Source organism: Malaclemys terrapin, chromosome 1, assembly GCF_027887155.1.
Source record: "Malaclemys terrapin pileata isolate rMalTer1 chromosome 1, rMalTer1.hap1, whole genome shotgun sequence".
Taxonomy (NCBI): Eukaryota; Metazoa; Chordata; order Testudines; family Emydidae; genus Malaclemys; species Malaclemys terrapin.
In genome coordinates, this window is record NC_071505.1 from 4,331,542 (window position 1) to 4,352,791 (window position 21,250).

Below are 21,250 nucleotides of genomic sequence, written 5' to 3' on the forward strand. Positions count from 1 at the left end.
CCTATATAAGAGAGAGCCTCCAGAATCGGGACTGCCCCTATAAAATTGGGACATCTGGTCACCCTAGCTGGGGGTGGAGCGGAGCTGGGGTGGGTGGCAGGGGGCAGGGCAGGGAGTGTGGGGGCTGGCCTGGACCTCGCCACCGAACGCCCCTCCCCCCCAAACGTTCCTCTGTGCCCCTCTAGGGGGGTGCACCCCACAGTTTGGGGACCACTGGTCGAGTTGTTAGAGCACGAGGCTGGGAGCCAGGGCTCCTGGATTCCGTTCCAGCTTCTGTCACTGATGTTCTTTGTGACCTGAAGTAAGTTTGACTTCAACTTCTGTCTGTTTTCCCCATCTGCGAAATGAACATTGCTAGCAGTTGCTGTTACTGACCACTTCAATTAAGGCTGAGTTCAAGGTTTTATACTAATCTCATTTTTAGGTGCTCATAACTTTCTCCATCATATACAAGGTGGGCGAGATAATATCTTTTGTTGGATCAACTTCAGTTGGTGAGAGAGAGAAGCTTTCGAGCCACACAGAGCTCTTCTCCAGGTGTGGGAAAGGGACTCCCAGTGTCTCAGCTAAATGCAAGGTGGAGCACATTGTTTAGCATAAGTAGTTATGCTGGTCCCTTAGAATATGCTAAACAATCTGTTCCACCTTGCATTTTAGCTGGGACGTTCAGAGTACCTTTCCCAGACCTGAAGAATCGGTGGCTTGAAAGCTTGCCTCTCTCTCACCAACAGAAGTTGGTCCAGTAAAGAGATTACCTTCCCCACCTGGCACCTTTAATATCCTGGTATTGACATGGCTACAACACTGCATCCATCATATACAGTTCTTCCTGGCTGAAATTTCCCATGCTTAAAGGTGAATTGTTTCGTAAGGCTTTGAGCAAGGTGCCTTTAACACTTGTTTGCATTATGCAAGTGTTGGAATAAAGGTCTCTCCAGCCGCACGGGATTTAAAATATTCGAACGTTGTTAACTTTCCAGGCTAGAAGCATAAAACTTGGCTTGGTTTGTAATCCTCATCAAAGAAACAAAATTGGCTGTAGATTTTCCAAGTTCTGAACATTTAAGTTAATATTTTGCTCGTGCACAGTACAGCGTTTTTATCTCTCCTTTTTCTGACACCTTTAACTTAGAACAGCTAACTCGGGAAAGTCTCCATATGTGTGGAAACCCCAAAGTGCTCCAGTAAAACAGGAAAATTAAATGCAAAAACTCGCATTAATACAACATGAAGGTTGAAGAGCTGAGCTAAGCACACGCAAGTGGTACAGGTTTCTCCTGCATTGTTTGCTCAGACCCAGAGGTGAAAGTATAAGCCGGTCCGGTATGGTGTACCGGCAAGAGCCAGTACGCCGTGCTGGACTGGACCGGTGATTTAAAGGGCCCAGGGCTCCAGCCGCTGCAGGGAGCCCTGGGCCCTTTAAAGCGCTGCCGGAGCTCCAGCAGCCGGGCTCCCGCAGTGATTTAAAGGACCTGGAGCTCCGTGGCAGCCAGAGCCCCAGGCCCTTTAATTCGCCCCTGAGCCCCGGGGCTCCCAGCCGCCTCTGCAGCTGGTAGCTCAGGGTGATTTAAAGGCCACACCTCTTCTGGAAGAGGCCATGCCTCTTCCGGTTGAGACCACACCCCTGCGCAGGACTCCGGCATACAGGTAAGTCCTTTAGGTTACTTTCACCCCTGCTCAGACCTGTTGCATGGATGAGGTATTGTCTCATGTTTTATTATTGTGCCATTATTAAATGGGTAACTTGCTTTGCATTTGTTGCACGATACAGTCGAAGCAAACAAAAATGCAAATCAAGGTTCCCATTTAACACTGGAAAGAGGAATAGACAGCACTTAATGCAGGAAACAAGTCTGAGTTAATGTTGCAGTAGAAACTATTCTCCTCTGGGGTTTTCTGACTTCTGAGTGCTCAGCTTTTCAGCCTGCATGTGACATTCATGCTAGTTTTTGCAGTTAATTCCTCCCTCCCCTTCCTTGTTCACCAGGGATTGTGCTGCTTAATTATTTAACGTTTGCAAAATGCTTAAGGATCCCCCTATGAAAGGGCATCTATAGGTGTGCACCAGATTACTGCTATTCCTTTGTTTCCTCTCCTCTTCGCTGTCTCCTCTCTCCTTCTTTGTACACCAGCCCTGTCTCCTTTCCTAATTGCTCTGTGCCCTATGGGAGCTATTAAAGCTTCTGTGAAATGAGCCTTGCACAATGGCCATGAATGTTTACCGGGCCAGGGCACCCTAAGCCACCAGGATAATAAAAGCAGTATTTTATTCACACTTCAGAGGGTTGTCTCCCCGTTCTCCCCCACCCCCCTGCTTCACCACCCAAGGAGAAAGGGGCTAGTACAATTTTTCCATGGTGCTGAAATATCTCCGACCTGAGATTTCAGTCATTCTGTTCCATCTCTTTGTGCCGTGTAGGGAAGCCAGAAGGGTTCAATGGGGCAAAGGTCCTTTGCCCTCTGGGTATAGCAGCAGGCTATGCAGGGCTGGCAAAGGAGGTGGTGTGGGGAGAGCTGTGTACTAAGAAACGTGCCTTGGTATTTGGGACCAAACAAAAGCTTCCTTAGGTGCAGCCTCATTTATCGCTCCTTAGTCACCTGGCTCCTTTCCTCCCCTCCTGTCCCGCAGCGACAAGACAAGACGTCCTCAAACCTGCACGAGGCCGCCTCTGACTGCGTGTGCTCGGCGCTCTACGCCATTGAAAACGTGGAGACCAACCTGCCCCTCGCACTGCAGCTCTTCCAGGGAGTCCTGACGCTGGAGGCCGCCTATCACATGGCTGTGGCCCGGGAGGATTTAGACAAGTAAGCAAATGATCCTCGCCGATAATTAACTGTCAACGTGTCTGTTGAGCGCTATTCTTGGCCTTGGCCGTGTTTGTGCAGCGCTCTGGAGTGTCGTGTGCAAATGATGGCTTACGGAACAGAGACGGCTGAGTTAATGACGCTTCCCTTTGCCGGCAGTCCGCCAGCCTGGAATTGCCGGGGGCGAGCAGCCCGAGTTTGGGCAGGCAGGAGGGAGTGTTGCATGCGTGCTGGTGCTTTCCCAGCTCTTCTTTACTCTTATCAAAGGGCAGCAGAAGACGTGCCGCTGTGCGGCTCTCGTTGAGGGATGAGAGAGAGTGGAATGGCTGAGCCTTGGAGCACTACAGCCTGGCACTTGTCATGCCTTCTGTCTCCGGAGTTCTGTACCGACATCAAGGAGCCCCTCTTGTTGGTTTTATTATGTTAGCATCTAGCTGCTCTAGCCAAGATCGAGGCCTCACTCGGCTTGTACAGTGCCTAGCACAATAAGAGGGTTTACAGTGCAGATGGACAAGACAGAATAAAGGGTAAAAGGAGAAACAAAGCCAAGAGAAGGGAAGTGAGTTGGCAGATCTCTTGTGGCAGTGTCCCCCTCCTCCCCCCGGCGCGGCCAGTGTTCCTTGCTACCTCCCTCTGAAGTCAGCACTATCAGAGGGGGAAATGGAGGCGAAGAGGGTAGTGGCTTTCCATGGATCACATCCCAAATCACTCCTAGAACTAGCATTAGAACTCCGGAGTGAAACTCCCAGTCCTGTGCTCAGCCCACTAGGCCATGCTGTCGGTTACACAATGCTGTGCTGTCGGCCCTCTGGACCTGAGAGAGGGCAAACAGGGAGACTTTACATTCTGCAATCAGCCCTCACTGTCTCTATGGTCTTGGTTTTGATCTTCCTCCTTCAAACAGAATAGCAAAGCTGGTTAGTTTGACGATAGGTTTTTGCTTTTCAGCTCAGCCCCTCAAATTGTTTTCTAAAGCTATTTTAAGGACAGCAATCCTGTCTTCTAACACAAATTGCCTCGCTGTCTGAAACATGCTGCTGTAAAATTCAAGGCTGATAAAGCTGGGTCGCATACTTGTGTATCATATGATGTCGCACAGTCCCTCCATTCTGGTACTGTATGTCCTGTTCTTGTGCTGAATGCATCTGAGGCTGATTTTGGTCGACTTCTTGGAGTCTGTTTGCTGCTATGGAGATGGTTGTCATAAACTTTCTCCTGAACCACAGTCTCGTCATTGTCCTGAGTACGTATTAAAGTTTCACTCTGAGGAACCTTATTTAGACCAGCAGTGGTCTTCACTTTCATCAGAACATCCTAGAATCCATAAAGGGAGAGGCAATTCTTGATGTAGTCCTAAGTGGAGCACAGGATCTGGTCCAAGAGGTGAACAGAGCTGGACCACTTGGTAATAGCAACCATAGTGTAATTAAATTTAACATCTGTGTAGAGGGGAAAATACTAAAACCCACCGCAGTACCATTTGACTGCAAAAAAGGGTTAACGACACAAAAATGAGCGGGCTAATTAAACGGAAATTAAAAGGAGCAGATACAAGTGAAATGCCTGCAAGCTGCAGGGAAACTATTTAAAAACAGCATTATAGAGACTCAAACTAAATGCATTCTCTCTTCCTCCCCCACCCCCCCAACAGTAAAAGGACCAAAAAATGCCACCATGGCTAAACAGCCGAGTAAAAGTGGCAGTTAGAGGCAAAAAGGCAGCTTTAAAAATTGGAATCATAGAAGCATAGAATATCAGGGTTGGAAGGGACCTCAGAGGTATCTAGTCCAACCCCCTGCTCAAAGTAGAACCAATCCCCAACTAAATCAAGCTGCATCCTACTGAGGAAAATGGAAAGAAGCATAAACTCTGGCAAGTCAAGTGTAAAAGTGTCATAAGAATTGCAGAGCAACTAGCTAAAGACACAAACTAACAGCCGTTTTTTTTAAGTACATCAGAAGTGGGAAGCCTGCCAAACGCAGTGGGGCCACTGGATGATCAAGGTGCTAAAGGAGCACTCCTGGAACACAAGGCGGTGGCAGCGAAGCTAAATGAATTCTTTGCATTGGTCTTTTCTGCAGTGGATGTGAGGGAAATTCCCACATCTGCGCCATCGTAGGTGACAGATCTGAGGAACTGCCCTCGATTGAGGTGTTTTTGGAATAAATTGATAAATTAAACAATAATAAGTCACCAGGACCAGATGGTATCACCCAAGAGTTCTGAAGGAACTCAAATAGGAAATTGCAGAACTACTAACTGTGATATGTAACTTATCACTTAAATCAGACTCTGAACCAAATGATTGGAGGATAGCTAATGTAAACCCGATTTATTTATTTATTTATTATTATTATTATTTTTTTTGTAAAGCTCCAGAGGTGATCCCGGCAATTACAGGCCGGTAAGCCTAACTTCAGTACAGGGGAAATTGGTTGAAACTAGAGTCAAGAATTAAATTATCAGACAACTAGATGAATACAATATGTTGGGGAAGAGTCAACACGGCTTTTGTAAAGGGAAGTCATGCCTCAACAGTCTAGTATTGAGGGCTTCAACAAGCATGTGGACAAGGGGATCCAATGGATATAGTGTACTTAGACTGTCAGAAAGCCTTTGATGTTTCACATGCCAAAGGCTCTTAAGCAAAGTAAGCAGTCATGGGATAAAAGAAGTGTCCTCTCCTAGATCAGTAACTGGTTAAAAGATAGGAAACAAAGGGGAGGAATAAATGGTCAGTTTTCACAATGGAGAGAGGTAAATAGTGGGGTCCCCCAGGGGTCTGTACTGGGACCTGTGCTATTTCACAAATTCATAAACTCTCTAGAAAAGGGAGTGAACAGTGAAGTGGCAAAGTTTGCAAAGGGATCTCACTAAACTGGGTGACTGGGTAACAAAATAGCAGATAAAATTCAGTGTTGATAAGTATAAAGTAATTCACATTGGAAAACATAATCCCAGCTATGCATACAAAATGAGGGTCTATATTAGGTTACCTCTCAAGAAAGGGATATTGGAATCATTGTGGATAGTTTTCTGAAAGCATCCGCTCAATGTGCAGCAGCAGGAAAAAAAAAAACTAACAACGTTAGGAACCATGAGAAAGGGATAAATAATAACACAGAAAATATCATGTTGCCTCTATATAAATCCATGGTACGTCCGCATCTTGAATACTGTGTGCAGGTCTGGTCGCCCCATCTCAAAAAAGATACATTAGAATTGGAAAAGGTACAGTGAAGGTCAACACAAATAATTAGGGGTCTGGAACAGCTTCTATATGAGGAGAGATTAAAAAGATTGAGATTGTTCAGCTTAAAAAAGAGATGACTAAGGCGGGAATGTGATAGAAGTCTGTACAGTCATGACTGGTGTGGAGAAAGTGAACAGGGAATTGTCATTTGTCCCTTCCCATAACACAAGACCCAGGGGTCACCTGATGAAATTAATAGGCAGTAGATTTAAAACAAACATAAGGAAGTACTTCTTCACACAAAGTTCAGTTCACCTGTGGAACTCATTACAGTGGGATGTTGCGAAGTCTGGAAGCATAACTGGAGTCAAAAAAATTAGTTAAGTTCCTGGAGGATAAGTCCATCAGTGGTTATTAGTCAAGATGGTCAACAATGCAACCCCATAGTCTGGGTATCCCTAAACCTCTGACTGCCTGAAGCTGGAAGTGGACAACAGGGGCTGGATCACTCGAGATTGCCTTGTTCTGTTCATTCCCTCTGAACATCTGGCTCTGGCCACTGTTGGAAGAAAGAATACTGGGCTCAGTGGACCGTTGGTCTTGACCCAGGAGGGCCGTTCTTAGTTCAGATTTTGTTAAGCACATAACTCCCACAAATCTCATGCTCTTCAGCACATTGTAACCCCATTTCCCTGAATTTGGGGGGTGAATTAGAAACATCTCTGGATAAAAGCAGCTGAAATGGAAGGATTCAGTGTACTCCCGCCTCCGAGATGACTGCTTAGTTCAGTGGTTCTCAAACATTTGTACTGGTGACCCCTTTCACATAGCAAGCCTCTGAGTGCGACCCCTCCTTCTAAATTAAAAAACACATTTTTATATATTTAACACCATTATAAATGCTGGAAGTGAAGCGGGGTTTGGGGTGGAGGCTGACAGTTCGTGACCCCCCATATAATAACCTCGTGACCCCCCCCCCGAGGGGTTGCGACCCCCAGTTTGAGAACCCCTGGCTTAGTTCATGTTAGCTTCAGGAGGCTAATGCTGTACATAAGTAGGAGACACTTTCTCCCTGTGTGTGCGATATCACTGGGTATTTGCATGCGAAACATGACTTGCTTCACTTCCTTCCACAGGGTTCTCAATTACTGCCGCGTCTTCACTGAACTCTGCGAGACGTTTCTGGATAAAATTGTTTGTACGCCAGGCCATGGGCTGGGGGACCTGCGCACGCTGGAGTTGTTGCTGATCTGTGCAGGCCATCCACAGTATGAGGTAGGACTCAGTGGGTTACTCGCTCTTCTTTCTCAGTCAGATCTGCAGAAAGCTTTTCTTTATAGCCTAGCAAGCGTGGGCAGGTTTCAGATCCCATTCCCTAGTGGCCTTGAAAGCCTTGCTCCGAATTTGTGGTGCAAAAGGTATTGTTTAACTCGTCCGTGGTGGGATAGACAGCCCCGAGGCAGCCTCTCCTGATGGAAGAGGTACGGGAAAGTCCCTCGTCCATTTGCTTGAAAGCATTTTAAACCTCTCATATGCTAGGAGCTGTATCTTGCTTCCTGCATCTCCTCTGTGCAACAGTCAGTCAGGGTCAGCCTTAGGGAAAATGGATTCCTAGGTGAACTTGTATTTTGGTGCCCCCTCTCCATCCCCTGGCCCCTGCTGCCTCCTTGAGCTCCCCACTTCCTTTGCCCCCAGTTCTGCTGCCTGCTCCCTGACCCATTGCCCCAAGCTCCCTTCTGTGGCCTCACACCCCAGGCCTGCCTCACTCACCACGGCACCCTGGGCAGTTGCTCACCCATAAGACTAGCCCTTGTAACAGTCATGGGTTGGGTTTTTGTTTTTGTTTTTCAATGTTCCACATAGCTAAATTTTCTCTGAGGCTTACGAGGTAGCGGCAATTTCTTGCATTTCCACCCAAATCAGATGAGCGATCTCATCTCCCCTCACTTCCCCCCGGCACATTTCTGCACACCACCTGACACTCAGAATAGCAAAATATCACACGTAAGATGTGGGTTTTCCCCTTCATTTCCCCCGATGTCCCACTCTTGGGATATCCCCTGGGACAGTTTGACTAGCTAAAATCTTGCTGACCGCTCCCTAGTTGGATTTGCTGTGCCTCTTCTATTCAGATCTGTGTTCAGTAAATGTGCTCCCATCCAGAGGCACCGATTTACAGATTGGTGCTCGTTACATGTTGCACTAATACATGGTCACCAGCCAACCCTGGTTTCAGAACTACTTATACGCACGTCACTTTATTTGGCATGTAGAACTTTACTGATGGAGGAGTCAAGCCTTTAAAATTAGTCACTTCACGTAGAAAAGTTGAAACTGGGCTGACTGGGTTTTAAGTAGGCTAGGGTGCCGTTAACCTCTAGAGATGCGGGTTTTGAAATGCACAGTAGTCCCTTTGGCCGTATCTGCACACAGATTGGGTACCAGGATAACTGTCAGTTGGAGGGTGCCTTTTTTTGGCTGATAATTATACTGACGCTGCCCCTAGTATGGACACGGTTATACCGACATAAAGCATGCGTCTACTCATACAGCTGTGTCCACACTCAGGGTGCAGCGCTTTCACTAGATGCAGCTTCTGTGTATGGACCAGGCCTTGGGGTGCGAGTCACATTCTCTTTCCACGGTTATTGGTGTGAATCATGCCTGAGCGAGGAGGGGATGGAAGTTACTGTTTGACAGATGTTTGACCTACATGAAATGAGCTGATGACTTCAACTGAGCTCCTAGTGAACTCTATCCAGTGCTGCAGGACACACTAGCAGTATCTGCAGAGGTCTGAAGCCAGGAGGCTGAATTACTCTTTTCCTCGGGGATGGCTCCCTAGGCCAGAGTACACCCAGCGTGGGGACATCTTCACTGTTATCTGCAGGGTCACTCATCCAAACCCTGTCCCAGCACTGACTGGTTTGATTTTTAAATCAACTGCTTAAACAACAAGCAAAAAACGCAGGTTTGTGAAGCCGAAGGAGCTGCTCATGGCTTTGTTGAGGCTGCAGGTGTCAGCGTGGAGCTTCTCTGCTGCGATCTAGGCAGCCTTCTGACCGACTTTCTGCACTAGGAGGATGGGGGCAAAATCCTGTCTGTGAAAATGACGAATGGCTGTTTTTCCTCTCCCAACAGGTGGTAGAAATTTCCTTTAACTTCTGGTACAGACTGGGGGAGCATCTGTACAAAACGGACGATGCAGTCATACACAGCATCTTCAAAGCCTACATCCAGAGGCTCCTGCATGCTCTGGCCAGACACTGTCAGCTTGACCCAGACCACGTAAGGCTGCGTTCAGCTCTCTTCTGTTTCCTCCCCTGTTCCAGTAGGCTGCCGTGGGTGTGGGGGCGGCTGGTGAAATGCAGTTCACCTTCCCCACGCGCTGATTGTCACTAAGGAGCCAGGCAGGTAACTAACGGCTCTGCGGTTAGGGATGGAGATGAGGGCGTTGGGCGGTAACGAAAACTGCCATATACTTAGAGAGCCTAATCTGACATCCCCTCCCTTCAGCAAGCCAGCTTGTGTTCCAGCAGAGAGGTCTGGCGGCTGTGCTGCCCTTGAATGAATCTCAGGTGGGCAAGTGTGTGATGGGGGGCGTGGCTGGCAGGTCTCATTTTTGCTTTTGCCATCCTTGTGTCCAGTGTTTGGAATTGCAGGCTGAGGACGTTCACCTGACCGTCCTCCCCTCTGGTCACTGTCTCCCTTCTTGAAGGAGCCTGAGCGGCTTGGAATACTTTGTGCCATCCCCGGCTGTATTCCCCCATCTCCTGGAGACTTTGCATTGGTCTGAGAGCTCCATTTGCGGAGCTCAGGATGGGGAGAGGATCCGGCCTGTTAACGCAGGATGTGTGGAGTGGGCCAGCGATGCAGCGGGGCATCGCTTGACATAATGTTGGTGCTCCTGCTTTCCATCCCTTGAAATCCCCTTTGCCCGAGATGGCGAAGAGGATCACATGGTTTAGGGTGGCTTAATGTAATAGCTTGTCTGGCCCTTCCCTTGCTCTGTGGGTGAATTAGTATCTGGAAGTCCCCTTTGGCTGCTGTAACCCCACTTCCTCCAACCCTAAATCTCTGCTAGGAGGGTGTCCCGGAGGAGACAGATGACTTTGGGGAGTTCCGGATGAGGGTCTCGGACCTGGTGAAGGACTTGATCTTCCTGGTTGGATCGGTGGAATGTTTTGCCCAGGTGAGCCCCTAGTGATGCTGCCGCGGCTCCGGATAAGTTGCCTCGGGGGGGATTCCGTTGCCTTCAGCGTGTTTAGCGCGGCTTCACGCGCACAGGATGATGTAATGTCCATATTCTATGAATGGATTGTTACCCTGAGATCCCATGTCTTCTCCTGGTGGCGGGGTTGGCTGCTCACCTCCACCATGCTGGCCAGAGTCAGCTCTTGGGTTGCCACGTCCCCTACCACTCGCTGTTAGTTCAGAGCCCGCTCCAGCTCCCAGTGGAGCACGTACTCTCCCCCCTTGACAAAATGAAGGATCTCTGCATATCCTGTCACGTTCACCACTGTATGGTCTGGCTGGGCCCCACAGGCCGTCTCTCAGGCCCCTTTCCTCTCTGCTGGCTGAAGCAATGCTGCGCTGCCCCTCCGGGCGTTCAGCAGCGAGGTCGCTGAAGTCACTCCCAGCTGTGTGATAAAAGCTGGTTCTTGGTGGCGGGGTGAGATTGCTGAGCGGGTCTCGTCACAGACCTCAGCACGCTTCAGGCCTCCTCAGACCGCGGCGCTGACCGTGAGAAATAGATCAGCCTTGGTGCAGAACCAGGCTCCAGAGAGCGCTGGGAAAGTGGTTTAGGAGGATGCAAACAGGTGCTTTCTGCCACTTCCCGAGGAGCGGTGCTACCCTGCTGCTGCCCCGGCTTTCTTAATCCTCCTGTGTGACTGACTCTCTCTCTCCCCACAGCTTTATGCTACCTTGAAGGACGGGAACCCTCCCTGGGAGGTGACGGAAGCTGTTCTCTTCATCATGGCCTCTATAGCCAAGAGCGTTGACCAGTGAGTATCAGGCCCTGCCGGCGTCTGGGAAGATGAGCGTAGGGGCTTTTCCCGTTTGTTTTCCGGGCTCTGGCTGCAGCTGACCAGTTTACTCCTGGGGGAATTCTGCACCAAAACAGCCACAGTTCTGCATATTTTATTTGTCCAAATAATGCTATAGTCACCCCGGTTTCATTTCTTTTGGTAATTTATTTAAACGACCGTACAAAAAAAAAATCACAAGACGCGTTCAGCATTTCCTGAACGCGTGAAAGTTAAGTTATAAACACTTGGTAACCAAGACCCTGCAGTCCAGTTCTAATCCTGGATTTCCATTTCAATTACATGACTTTTAGTTTGCTGTTTGGTGTTCTGTAAAGCAGACTGTCACTTGAAATTGCTCAGACTTTCACACGTTTTGCTAATCATTGGCCTGCATTTTTTTTTAATGGATAAGGGAAATAGATCCTGAGCTGTAATCTAATCCCATTGTGCCACTCTGGCATAGGGGAAAAAAAAAGAGAAAGCACATGGCTCTTCCTAGCTGAGGATTCCCTTAGCGTCATTTACAATAAGGCTCCTTTGCACCACGCTGGCAAGGGAAAGGAGCCTGAATTGACTAGGAATAGGAACAATTCACTAACGATGGGAACATTAGCAGCCTGCCTGCTTAGTTGTTACATTTCTGCTCTGCCTCAGGGACAGAGCCTGCTTCACCCAGCCCTACGCCTCCCAGCCCAGGACACAGCACCGGCGAGCGAGAGGGACAAAGTGAGTCTCTCTCACTGGTTCGTACAGGCACGCGCCCAACCCCATCCCCTTAACAGCGCACGCACGCCCAGCCTCTCTCCTCCCCCCTGCCCCTCCCCAGGGTGATCTGCTCTGCTGCCCGGGCTGCCCTGGAAGGGCTGTGTGTTCCCCACAGATTTCTTGGCTCCCTCATTTTTCTGTGGGGGAGCCAAGAAATCTGCGGAAGGTCTGAATTCAGTGCCCCCACAGGGGTGCAGAATTCCCCCAGGGGTACCAGTTGCCAAGATTCAGGGACGGCTGAAAATATCCTGAGCAGCTCCGAGTTGCTCTTGTCTGTAGCGCTTGAGACGCTGGCCCCCTAAGCAGCGAGTAGGGTTTACCCGCTAAAAACGCACGTCCTGCGAGCTCCTGCAGAGACCTTTAGTGTGCTACAGGACTCCTCAGTCGAGATGTGTATTACTGCTGATGTGGAACGTAAGTGACGAGCCCCAGATACCTCGGTGATGGACTCCCTCCTCGTGTCCTGTCAGGGCCATGCATCACCCGGCCTCTGCCTTCATTCTCCCCATTCTCTGGTCTTTTTCCCAGCCCCACTCCTTAATGTTCCCTCAGCCACTGCCCCCTGTGCCATCCGCCAATGCCCTCTGCTCCTCAAACCCCTCCCAATGTTACTGTCTGGCTTGTGGAAGGCCGGGAGCTCTTCAGGGCAGGGAACGGCTTTGTGAAGTACTGATTCAATTGCAGCTCGTATCCCAAGTCTGTAAAGTGATATTGGGGCATCCCCTGCTGACAGCGGCCCCAGGAGCCGGAAGGCCACTGGTAGAGGGGAAGGGAAGGGGCTAGGAATTCCGTGACTGCTTCAGTCGCTGGAGGCTGGCGCACTCTGTTGTCTGGTTGTCCGGGATGTCCGGACACCAGACGACTGAGTCACAGAGGACTAACGAAACGAGGGGGGGGAGAATAAAGTAAGCGTTGGCAACAGTATTCACCCGACAAGGTGTTCGAGTTTTGCCGGAACAAATCTATCAGGGCTCTACAGGACAGGTGCGCCAGGGAGGTGGTGGTTGATAATCTGTTGCCTGTAGATTCACTGGCTCAGACTGCCAAGCCTCACAACTCATCCTGCTGCTGCCCTTCCCCTTTCTAACGTCATTCCCCTGTAGAAGAATGATGGCGGTTTCTGAGAGCTCGACCATCTTGTTGCGTTTTGTTTCTGCACAGTGAAGTCAAGTCTGTTCCCGGGTCACTGACCCGTGTTCCTCTGAACATGGCATGTCCAACCGTGGCTCCTGCTGGCCCCTGATTACTTGGTTAACAGCTCAAAACACAGGCACGCTGCTGGAGTGAGACGCCTCCGCCAGTAGGGCTGAATTCCCTTCTGGTACCACCAGGAGGCACACTTCCCCTGGTTCACGGCATAGCTGATGGAACAGGGCAGGATAAAACAGCTGATGTCTAGGGCTGATGAGTTGGATTCCTTGTATCTTAGAGATGCTCTTTGTGTCCCAGGGAGTGGGGGTGATGGAAGGGTCCTGTGTGCCCTCCAAGTAGGAGCCCCACATCGATCTGAGTGCGAGGGCTACTAGGGGTTAATTAGGAATTCCCGTTGAACTCCTTGCTGAGTGTTTTCCTCCCTGTCTTGCCCCATAACCCTGGCTCTTCTCGTTCACTCTTCTTCAGTTTGCTGCTCTTTCTTGCCGCTAGTATTCTGGAGCTTGGTGGACCTCTCCCCCTGCCTCTGGATCCCCATTGTAAAGCTTGGACTGAATCAGGTTTTAGTGCGGAGTATTGTTACAGTTATTGTTAAAGATACTGTGCCCCCTGCAGGGCGGCGTGTCAGAATCTCTATCCAGGCTCCTCGGGAGCCCCACGGGGTTCCTCGATCTATCTGGTACATTCAGCCTTCAGATAGCAGAATCGATGGAACGAGCGGTTTCTTGCTTGGGAATAGGACTGACTACGCCAGACGCTGAGTAACTGCCGTCCTCTGTCCCTAGGGAGAACAACCCGACGCTGGTGGAGGTGCTGGAGGGGGTGGTGCGCCTCCCCGAATCCGTGCACACTGCTGTCCGCTACACCAGCATAGAGCTGGTGGGAGAAATGAGCGAAGTCGTGGACAGAAACCCTCAGTTCCTGGGTGAGTCTAGCTGTTGACACTGGCTCAGTTTCTGCACTCCAGCTGGCTTCCCTCTGGGAAGTGTTACCTCTCTGAGGTCAATGCAGGACAAATAAACCAGCGTGCCACACAGAGTGAGGCAGCAAATGGAGCTATCAGAGTCATCTGTATAATCCAGTGCCGTCTTGTGGGTTTCTTCTCTTCTCAGATCCTGTGCTGGGTTATTTGATGAAAGGTCTCTGTGAGAAGTCACTGGCCTCGGCTGCCGCCAAAGCTATTCACAATATCTGCTCAGTATGCCGGGACCACATGGCTCAGCACTTTAATGGCTTGCTAGAGATTGCCCGCTCCCTTGACTCCTTCATGCTGTCTCCAGAGGCTGCTGTGGGACTCCTTAAAGGTATTTACTCACCAAACGCACTCGATGATGTTGTGAGGGTCACCTAGGGGGTGTATCACAGCCCCCAGTGTCACGCTACAGTTGACATTCTCAAATAACAGTGAACTCTGACCAAATCACTTTTGGGCCTGACATTTTCCATGCCTATTCTTGGCCCAAAGGTGATTTTTATATATATATATATATATAATATAATACACACATACTTTATTTTATTTTATTTTAAAGAAAGTTGGATCAGAATTTGTTCAGTTATGCTCAGTTCTGAAGAAGTAGAAAAATACATGTTTTCTGCTTTAAAACCTATTTCCACACTTTATTCAGCGACTCTGAAGGCTGGTTGAACGTTGAAATGTAGCATGACAATATTCTTAAGTACCAATGGGACCACATTTGAAGCTAGTTTGATGATAGTTCTGAGTTCATGGAAACTGGCTTCTGCTCATGCAGAGTGGAAAACAAAGTTTTTGTACTTCTGGAGACAGACTGATTTGCACTAGTGCCGTTCTTAATGTTCATTCTTCAGTGCATGTCAATAGCTGCCAACTTGCATTAAGGTCTTCAAGCAGCAAGCTGTCTTTCAGAAATACAGTAAAAGCTTTGTTATCCGGCATGTTGGGGGAACAAGGGGTGCCAGTAAGTAAACAATTCCAGTTAACTAAGAGGGAGTGGGTTTGGGTGTTGGGAGGGGGCTCAGAGTTGGGGCATCGGTGGGAGGGCTGTGGGGCATGGGCTTTGGGAGCGAGTTTGGGTGCAGGAAGGCAGGGGGTTGGGGCATGGGAGGGGATGCGGGGAGCCTGATCTGAGTGGCACTCACCTCGGGTGGCTCCCCGGAAGCGGCGACATGTCCCTGCTGCTCCTAGGCGGAGGCTTTGTGCACACTGAGCGCTGACTCCAGAGCTACCATTGGCCAGGAACCATGACCAATGGGAGCTCCGGGGGTGGCGCCTGTGGGTGGAGGCATGGCTAGGCAGCTCTGTGCGCTGCCTCCGCCCACAGGCACCACCCCGTGGTTCCTGGCCAATGGGAGCTGCAGAGCCGGCGTTCGGGGCAGGGCCGCCGAGCAAGCAAGCCTGCCGGCTCCACACCAACCAGGCTATAAACCAGACTTTCAGTAAGATCAGAAATGCCAGTTTATAGAGCTTTCCAGTTGGTAAAGTGTTGGCTAACACAGCTTTTACTGTACTTGCTTATCAATGCGTGGTGTTAGCTGTTTAATTGCTTGTGCATCTGTAACGTGACTTGGGTTAAAGATTTGTAGGACCTTGCATCTACATTTTTTTTTTTTTTTTGAAGAGTTTCAGGCAATCTTAGCACTTGCACTGCCTGGGGGGTTTTTGTTTTCTTTAAAAAAAAAACAAACAAACAAACAAAAAAAAAAACCACCAACATTGCATCAAGGGACTTTGAATACTTATGAATTTTGATACCAGAACATTAAATTGCATGGTTAGGAAAAGGCAAAGTGAAGATTCTCACCGCACTTGGTCGTGTCAAAGAGAGGTAATGCTGTCCATGTTTTTCTGGTTTAATAATCAGTTTCCTATTGCCGCTTGCACTTGCATTGCTTTACGTTGTAAAACACATGCCGGCAAACTTACAACGTGTCACACTTGGCTAAAACGACTGCTGCCGTTGCATCCTTCACTTGTGCATTTCCTGACTAGTGCCTGACTGCATCCTTCATGTTGCATTAACACATTTTGCATATCGTTTTATGGTTGTGCTCTGAGTACATTTTAGGGTAAGATACTGTTGTTACCCCTGGCCCTTACAGCAATAGGCAGTGATGGGGCAATGCAAGTGTTCTTTGACTGTGTACCGACTGTAAGATGCCTAAAATGCTGTAGTACACGCTTTTACTTTTTTTTCCAGAAGTGTGTAATTTTCCAGGATTATTGCTAGTAGGCTGAAATACAAAGAGATTTTACTACATAATGACATACAATTTCTGAAAGGGGTTTATCTGCTACACTGATAGGCATGGTATGAATGTTGACAGAAATGTGTTTTGTGCCTATTCCAAGCTCAGTGGTGCATCGTGCTTTTCTTTTCAGGTTACAGGTGTGATTTGAGCGGGGTTGCTAGATTTTTCATTCCTCTAGGTTCTTCTCTTCTCCAGCACACCAGCATCTTTCTTCTTCCAGCACACACATCTATCTCAGTGTCTGATCAAAATGAAGCAGCACCACCAAGTTGTGGTATATTCAGAGGAATGTGTTTTATCTGAGCGGTAATGATTTCATGTCCAGTCAGGACATGTGGATATTAGACTTTTTTTTCCTGCTGTGTATAGGGAGATTTTCAGTTGACCTGCAGCAGCCGGGTCCGTGTGGGGAATCTTGTTCATTTAGTGTCTGAAACTGACTAAACTTCCACCCCACCTCCCTGAATTCTTTTCCTCTTGCATTCCAGGGACAGCATTGGTTCTTGCCCGGCTACCCTTGGAAAAGATAGCAGAGTGCCTCAGCGAGTTGTGTGCCGTTCAGGTGATGGCGCTGAAAAAGGTACTTTGGGGCATCACAGTTGCAGAACTTTTGCCTTGCTCTGCCGCTGGATTGGTTATGCTGGTCTGCGGTAGGAGTTTTCTGTGTGTTGCTCAGTAGAAAACTTCCACTGTGGCTGGAGCGTTCTGCAAGTTCCATAGCACTGAGCCACTTACTGTTCTGAGCATGGGGAAATAACGTGGGACAGGCGAACGTGAAGCAAGATCTGAAAATATCGCGTCACAACTTCCACTGGCATATGCTGCCGTAGCTCGTTGAAGTCAGTGCAGCTACACAGATTTACAGCTGAGGACCTGATTCAGAGAGGAGCATAGTAGCTTAAACAGGTGTAAGAACCAGATTTGCAGAATGCTTGAAAATGCTGCAAATACATGAGCCAATTTGCTGGTAGCCTAAGGGCTGTATCCAATTTGCATGAAATGTAGCCAATTGCAGCTTCCGTGCATCTTCAGTATGGAGCAAGTCTCCACATGTCACATCTCCCAGCATGCAGTGCTTCATCTTGATTTGAGCTGCCTCTGCCGTGATCAAGATGGAGCGTTGCATGCTGAAATCTATAGTCTTTATGGACTGTACCGCTATAGTGGAGATGATGGTGTCACGGGCCACTTACCGATCCCTGAAGTATAAGTAGTCCATGATGCCTTTTCATTTGGAGTCTTGGCTAAAGGAAGGTAAAAACTGGAAAGGGCTGGGAAGTGAGGGAAGGGGCAGCTAAGTAAGCTTGCATGGGATGGTCCCATATGTTGTTCCTAAAATGACCTGCCATTTTGAGCCAGGTGGGCTGAAAGATTCCACAACAGACAGGGAGACAGAGTTAAGTCTGGTGTGCAGGCTGATGTGCAGAAGTTAGTAACTTGAGAGGAACGCTCGCCAGCTGATCAGTTTGTCTCTTCCTGGTACGGCTCTCCTTGCAGCTGAGACTCGTCACCACTCAGATCTCTCCCTTCAGACTCATAGCGTGATACTCCCCACTTCTGGCCTGCTGCCTCTGTCTAGGAACAGAAGAGGCGTCTACTCTGCGTTGGCCAGAACAAGGGGAGTCTGAGGCATGAGCGTTTCTTGTGAGGTGTGAAAGAGGCAGAGTTTACTTTGTGTTCCCGGGGCAATGGCCATTCAGAACGGAGCTCCTTAGGGTCACTGAAATCTCAGCTGATTTTTGCTTATTTCTCCAGCTGCTGTCTCAGGAGCCAAGCAATGGCCTGTCTTCAGACCCCACTGTGCCCCTAGATCGACTGGCTGTCATATTTAGGTAAGAAAGGCGGGGACTAATGCAGACTGTGCTGGGAGCTCCTGAGTAAGCCTGTCCTGCTGGGGGCTGGGTGGGGCCTGCTGATCTCTCTAGATCAACTTAAAAACCCTGAACCAGCCAGAGGTTCTCATTTACAAAGGTCTGTAAAAACAATACATTCTTCAAGTGCGCTCGGCCCAATGTTGTTCCACTGTTGGTATGCATGTATCCAGGCGCCCAGAGTCAGAGTTCTTGAAAGCAGTGTCCGATGGTCTGCACATGCGCCCTTGCTGTCCTGTGTCTCCAACCCAGGAGATAAAGGGCGAAACAGACCAACCGCCTCTCCAGTTCCTTCTTGTAGTAGGAAGAGAACCTGAGACATAAGCCCTTGTATCAGAGGCCTCATAGGAGGCAGGACCTGCTCACTGAATCTGGCAAGAACGGGGCTGATATTGCAGAAATACACATTCCTAAGAAGTGCTACACACAGAGCGATATCAAGGATGGTACAAAAACATCCCCCAAGGATAACAGGAACACACTGACCCCTCCTAAAAGATAAGCTCAGGATAACAGTATGTAATAAAAATGTTTTAATTAAGCCAACATGTAGAAGGTGATGGGTGATAACTAGCCACGTCAGGGGGCAGTACTAACTGGTTTGTGTCAGGGTCTAAAGATGTTAGTCTTTAAGGTGCCACCAGACTCCTTGTTGTTTTTGTAGATACAGACTAACACGGCTACCCCCTGATACTATCTCGGAAGGAGTGTCTTTGTCCAGCCAAGGGGGGGAATAGAAAGTCCCACCATTCACTGAGCGGCGTCCATTGTCACAGGCAGACATTCTTAGTCTCCTCAGGGGAAGCTCCCGTTGCAGCAAGGTTCGCTATCTGCCGCTCTTTCCCTCGTCATACCTGTGAGGAGCAGAAACTTCCTCTCAAGAATCACTTAATGGAGAAGGTCCTGAGACTGCAGTCGGGCCCCAGTTGGGGGACACCCCAGACGTTGGCCTGACTCCGCAAGGAGTGCGCCTCCTGCCGTAAAGTCCGACTTCGGAGCGAGGGAATGAACTCCTACAGACCCCCTGCTGGGGTCTTGTTGGGTGGGCCGGGAGTGCTCTCATAAGCACGAGAGCAAATCCTCCTCTAAATCCACTTCAAAGCAGCCAGATAGAACCCTGCCGAAGTCAAGCAAGTCTTTCTGCTCAGCCCGTGGCATGAGCAGTCTCGGGGGCATGTTAGGAAGGGCCACAGACCAGGGCTCCATTGGCACCAGACCACTCTCTGCCGGCAACGGTGCCTCTGGTACCAACTAAGCCTGAACTGATGGCACTGGCAAAAGGCAACCATAGAGAGCCCTGACCACCAACAGTACTGCCTCTGCCTCACCCAACTGTGGCACAAGCTAACTCCTCCGGCTCCATTGGTTCAGGCAGACGGTCCGGCTCATATTCCAGGGCAAGCAGAATCTTGCGCTACATCTAACATTTTTGGTCTCCCTGATCCCCAGTCTCCATCACCATAAGGTCCTTCCCTCATGAGGGAGGTGTTGACTCCCCAGGAGATGCAGTTTGTGCGAGGACTCTATCTCCCATTCCATTGTCCAGGTACAGTTTCCCTCCAGTGGAACCGTCGGTTCGGCCAATGTATTGAGAATCGGCATTTTCTTTTTTGGGAGACTGAATCACCTGAGGAACTGACATCTCTTCCTCCAGGGCACGCCTTCCTGGACAAGGGACCCAGACCAGTCTGGAACCAAGGCCCATCTCATTACCTACCTCAGAACCATTGGTACCCCATATCATAGGGACCTCCACAACCCCCATTTGACCCCTCTTACTGTCTGTTCTGGAGTCCCAGGGACCTGGACCATCTTCCAGAGTTGACATGATCCACGAGAGAGTCAGTCCACCCCTCCTCTGCGAGAGGACAGCCAGAGCTTCCTCTGACCCCATGGAAGAGCAAGTTTATGAGCATGATCTGGTGGTACCAATGGAGACTGTCTTCATCTCTGGATGAAGCAGTCACTCTGATACGCATACCCCCCACCCCCACCTCCAATGATTGCAAGCAGTTCCAGGACCTGTTGCGTAAGGTTACAGAGGAGCTACAGATCTCCCTGAAGGAAGTGTAGGATCCTCAACATAAATTCCTGGATGTTCTCCAAACATCTGGATCCAGCTGAATAGAACGTCGTGTTACTGAATGAGCTAGAACAGTCCGGCATGCCTCAGCCACTTTCACCCCTTCCTAAGAGGGCAGAAAAACATTATATTGTCCCAGCCAAGGGGTGGAATTTTTCTGTTCTCATCATGCGCCTAATGCTTTGGTTGTGCAGACTGCCATAGAGATATCTAGACAGCAGCATCCTAGACTTACTCTAGTCAATACTGAGGGTAAACGCATTGATTTTATTGGGAAGGAAGATCGTCATTTCTATTAGCCTTCAGTTCAGAATAGCCAGTTACCAAGCACCGTGGCCAAAGTATGATTGCCTGAACTATTCCAAATTCCTGGACTTGGACAAGCTTCCACAACAAGACGAAGCTCCGTTACGGGCTCTCATTGAGGAAGGCAAGTTGGTTGCCAGGCCCACTCCTCAATCAGCAGTAGATGCAGCACTGTGAATCATGTCTTATGCTTTGGGGATACCCAAAAAGAAGGGTGGCTGGAGACCTATCCTCAGTCTGTCAACTCAGCCACTTTTATTCACAAACTGAAATTTTGCATCGTCACACTGGCATCTGTGATCCTATCCTTGGAAAAGGGTTTGTGGTTCACGGCTCTCGATATGAAGAGCACGTGCTTTCACGTGGACGTTCACCCCTTTCAGATATTGTCTTAAGTTCATGGTGGCCCCTGACCGTTTTCAATTAAGAGTGCTCCCATTTGGTTTTGCTACTTCCCTTAGGGTCTCTAACAAGTTCTTTTTGGTAGTAGCAGCCCATATGAGGTGTCATGTCTGTCTCATTGCCAAGACACGTCAAGAAGCTTATGAGTCAATTTCATCAGTGCTTCAACTCCTGTCTTCCCTAGGGGTCGGCATAAACTCAGAAAAGTCTGTTGTCACTACAACGCAAACTGTAGACGTCATCTGCGCGTCCCTAAAGTCAGTCACAGCAAGGGCTTTTCTGCCAGTATACAGGTTCCAAGCGGTGAACGCCCTCATAAATCAGGTCGTGAACCACCCTCGAACACCAATCAGAATGTCTTTCCATTCTGGGACACCCGGCTTCATCTGCGCTTGAAACACCGGTTGCCAGA

The 21,250-nt window shown here is 49.1% G+C and overlaps 1 protein-coding gene across 2 annotated transcripts in view; it reads left to right on the plus strand.

The window, feature by feature from the left end:
- The window catches only part of TNPO3 (transportin 3), an 82,842-nt gene that overhangs the window by 45,177 nt on the left and 16,415 nt on the right, over window positions 1-21,250 (plus strand). The window contains exons 6-15 of one of the 2 annotated variants that reach the window (XM_054010116.1): window positions 2,630-2,805; window positions 7,135-7,273; window positions 9,140-9,286; window positions 10,083-10,190; window positions 10,913-11,004; window positions 11,683-11,754; window positions 13,731-13,870; window positions 14,058-14,249; window positions 16,665-16,756; window positions 17,932-18,008. In XM_054010116.1, the coding sequence (XP_053866091.1) occupies window positions 2,630-2,805; window positions 7,135-7,273; window positions 9,140-9,286; window positions 10,083-10,190; window positions 10,913-11,004; window positions 11,683-11,754; window positions 13,731-13,870; window positions 14,058-14,249; window positions 16,665-16,756; window positions 17,932-18,008 (1,235 nt within the window). The remainder of the gene's footprint in view (window positions 1-2,629; window positions 2,806-7,134; window positions 7,274-9,139; window positions 9,287-10,082; window positions 10,191-10,912; window positions 11,005-11,682; window positions 11,755-13,730; window positions 13,871-14,057; window positions 14,250-16,664; window positions 16,757-17,931; window positions 18,009-21,250) is intronic. The other variant, XM_054010182.1, reaches the window with a different exon arrangement.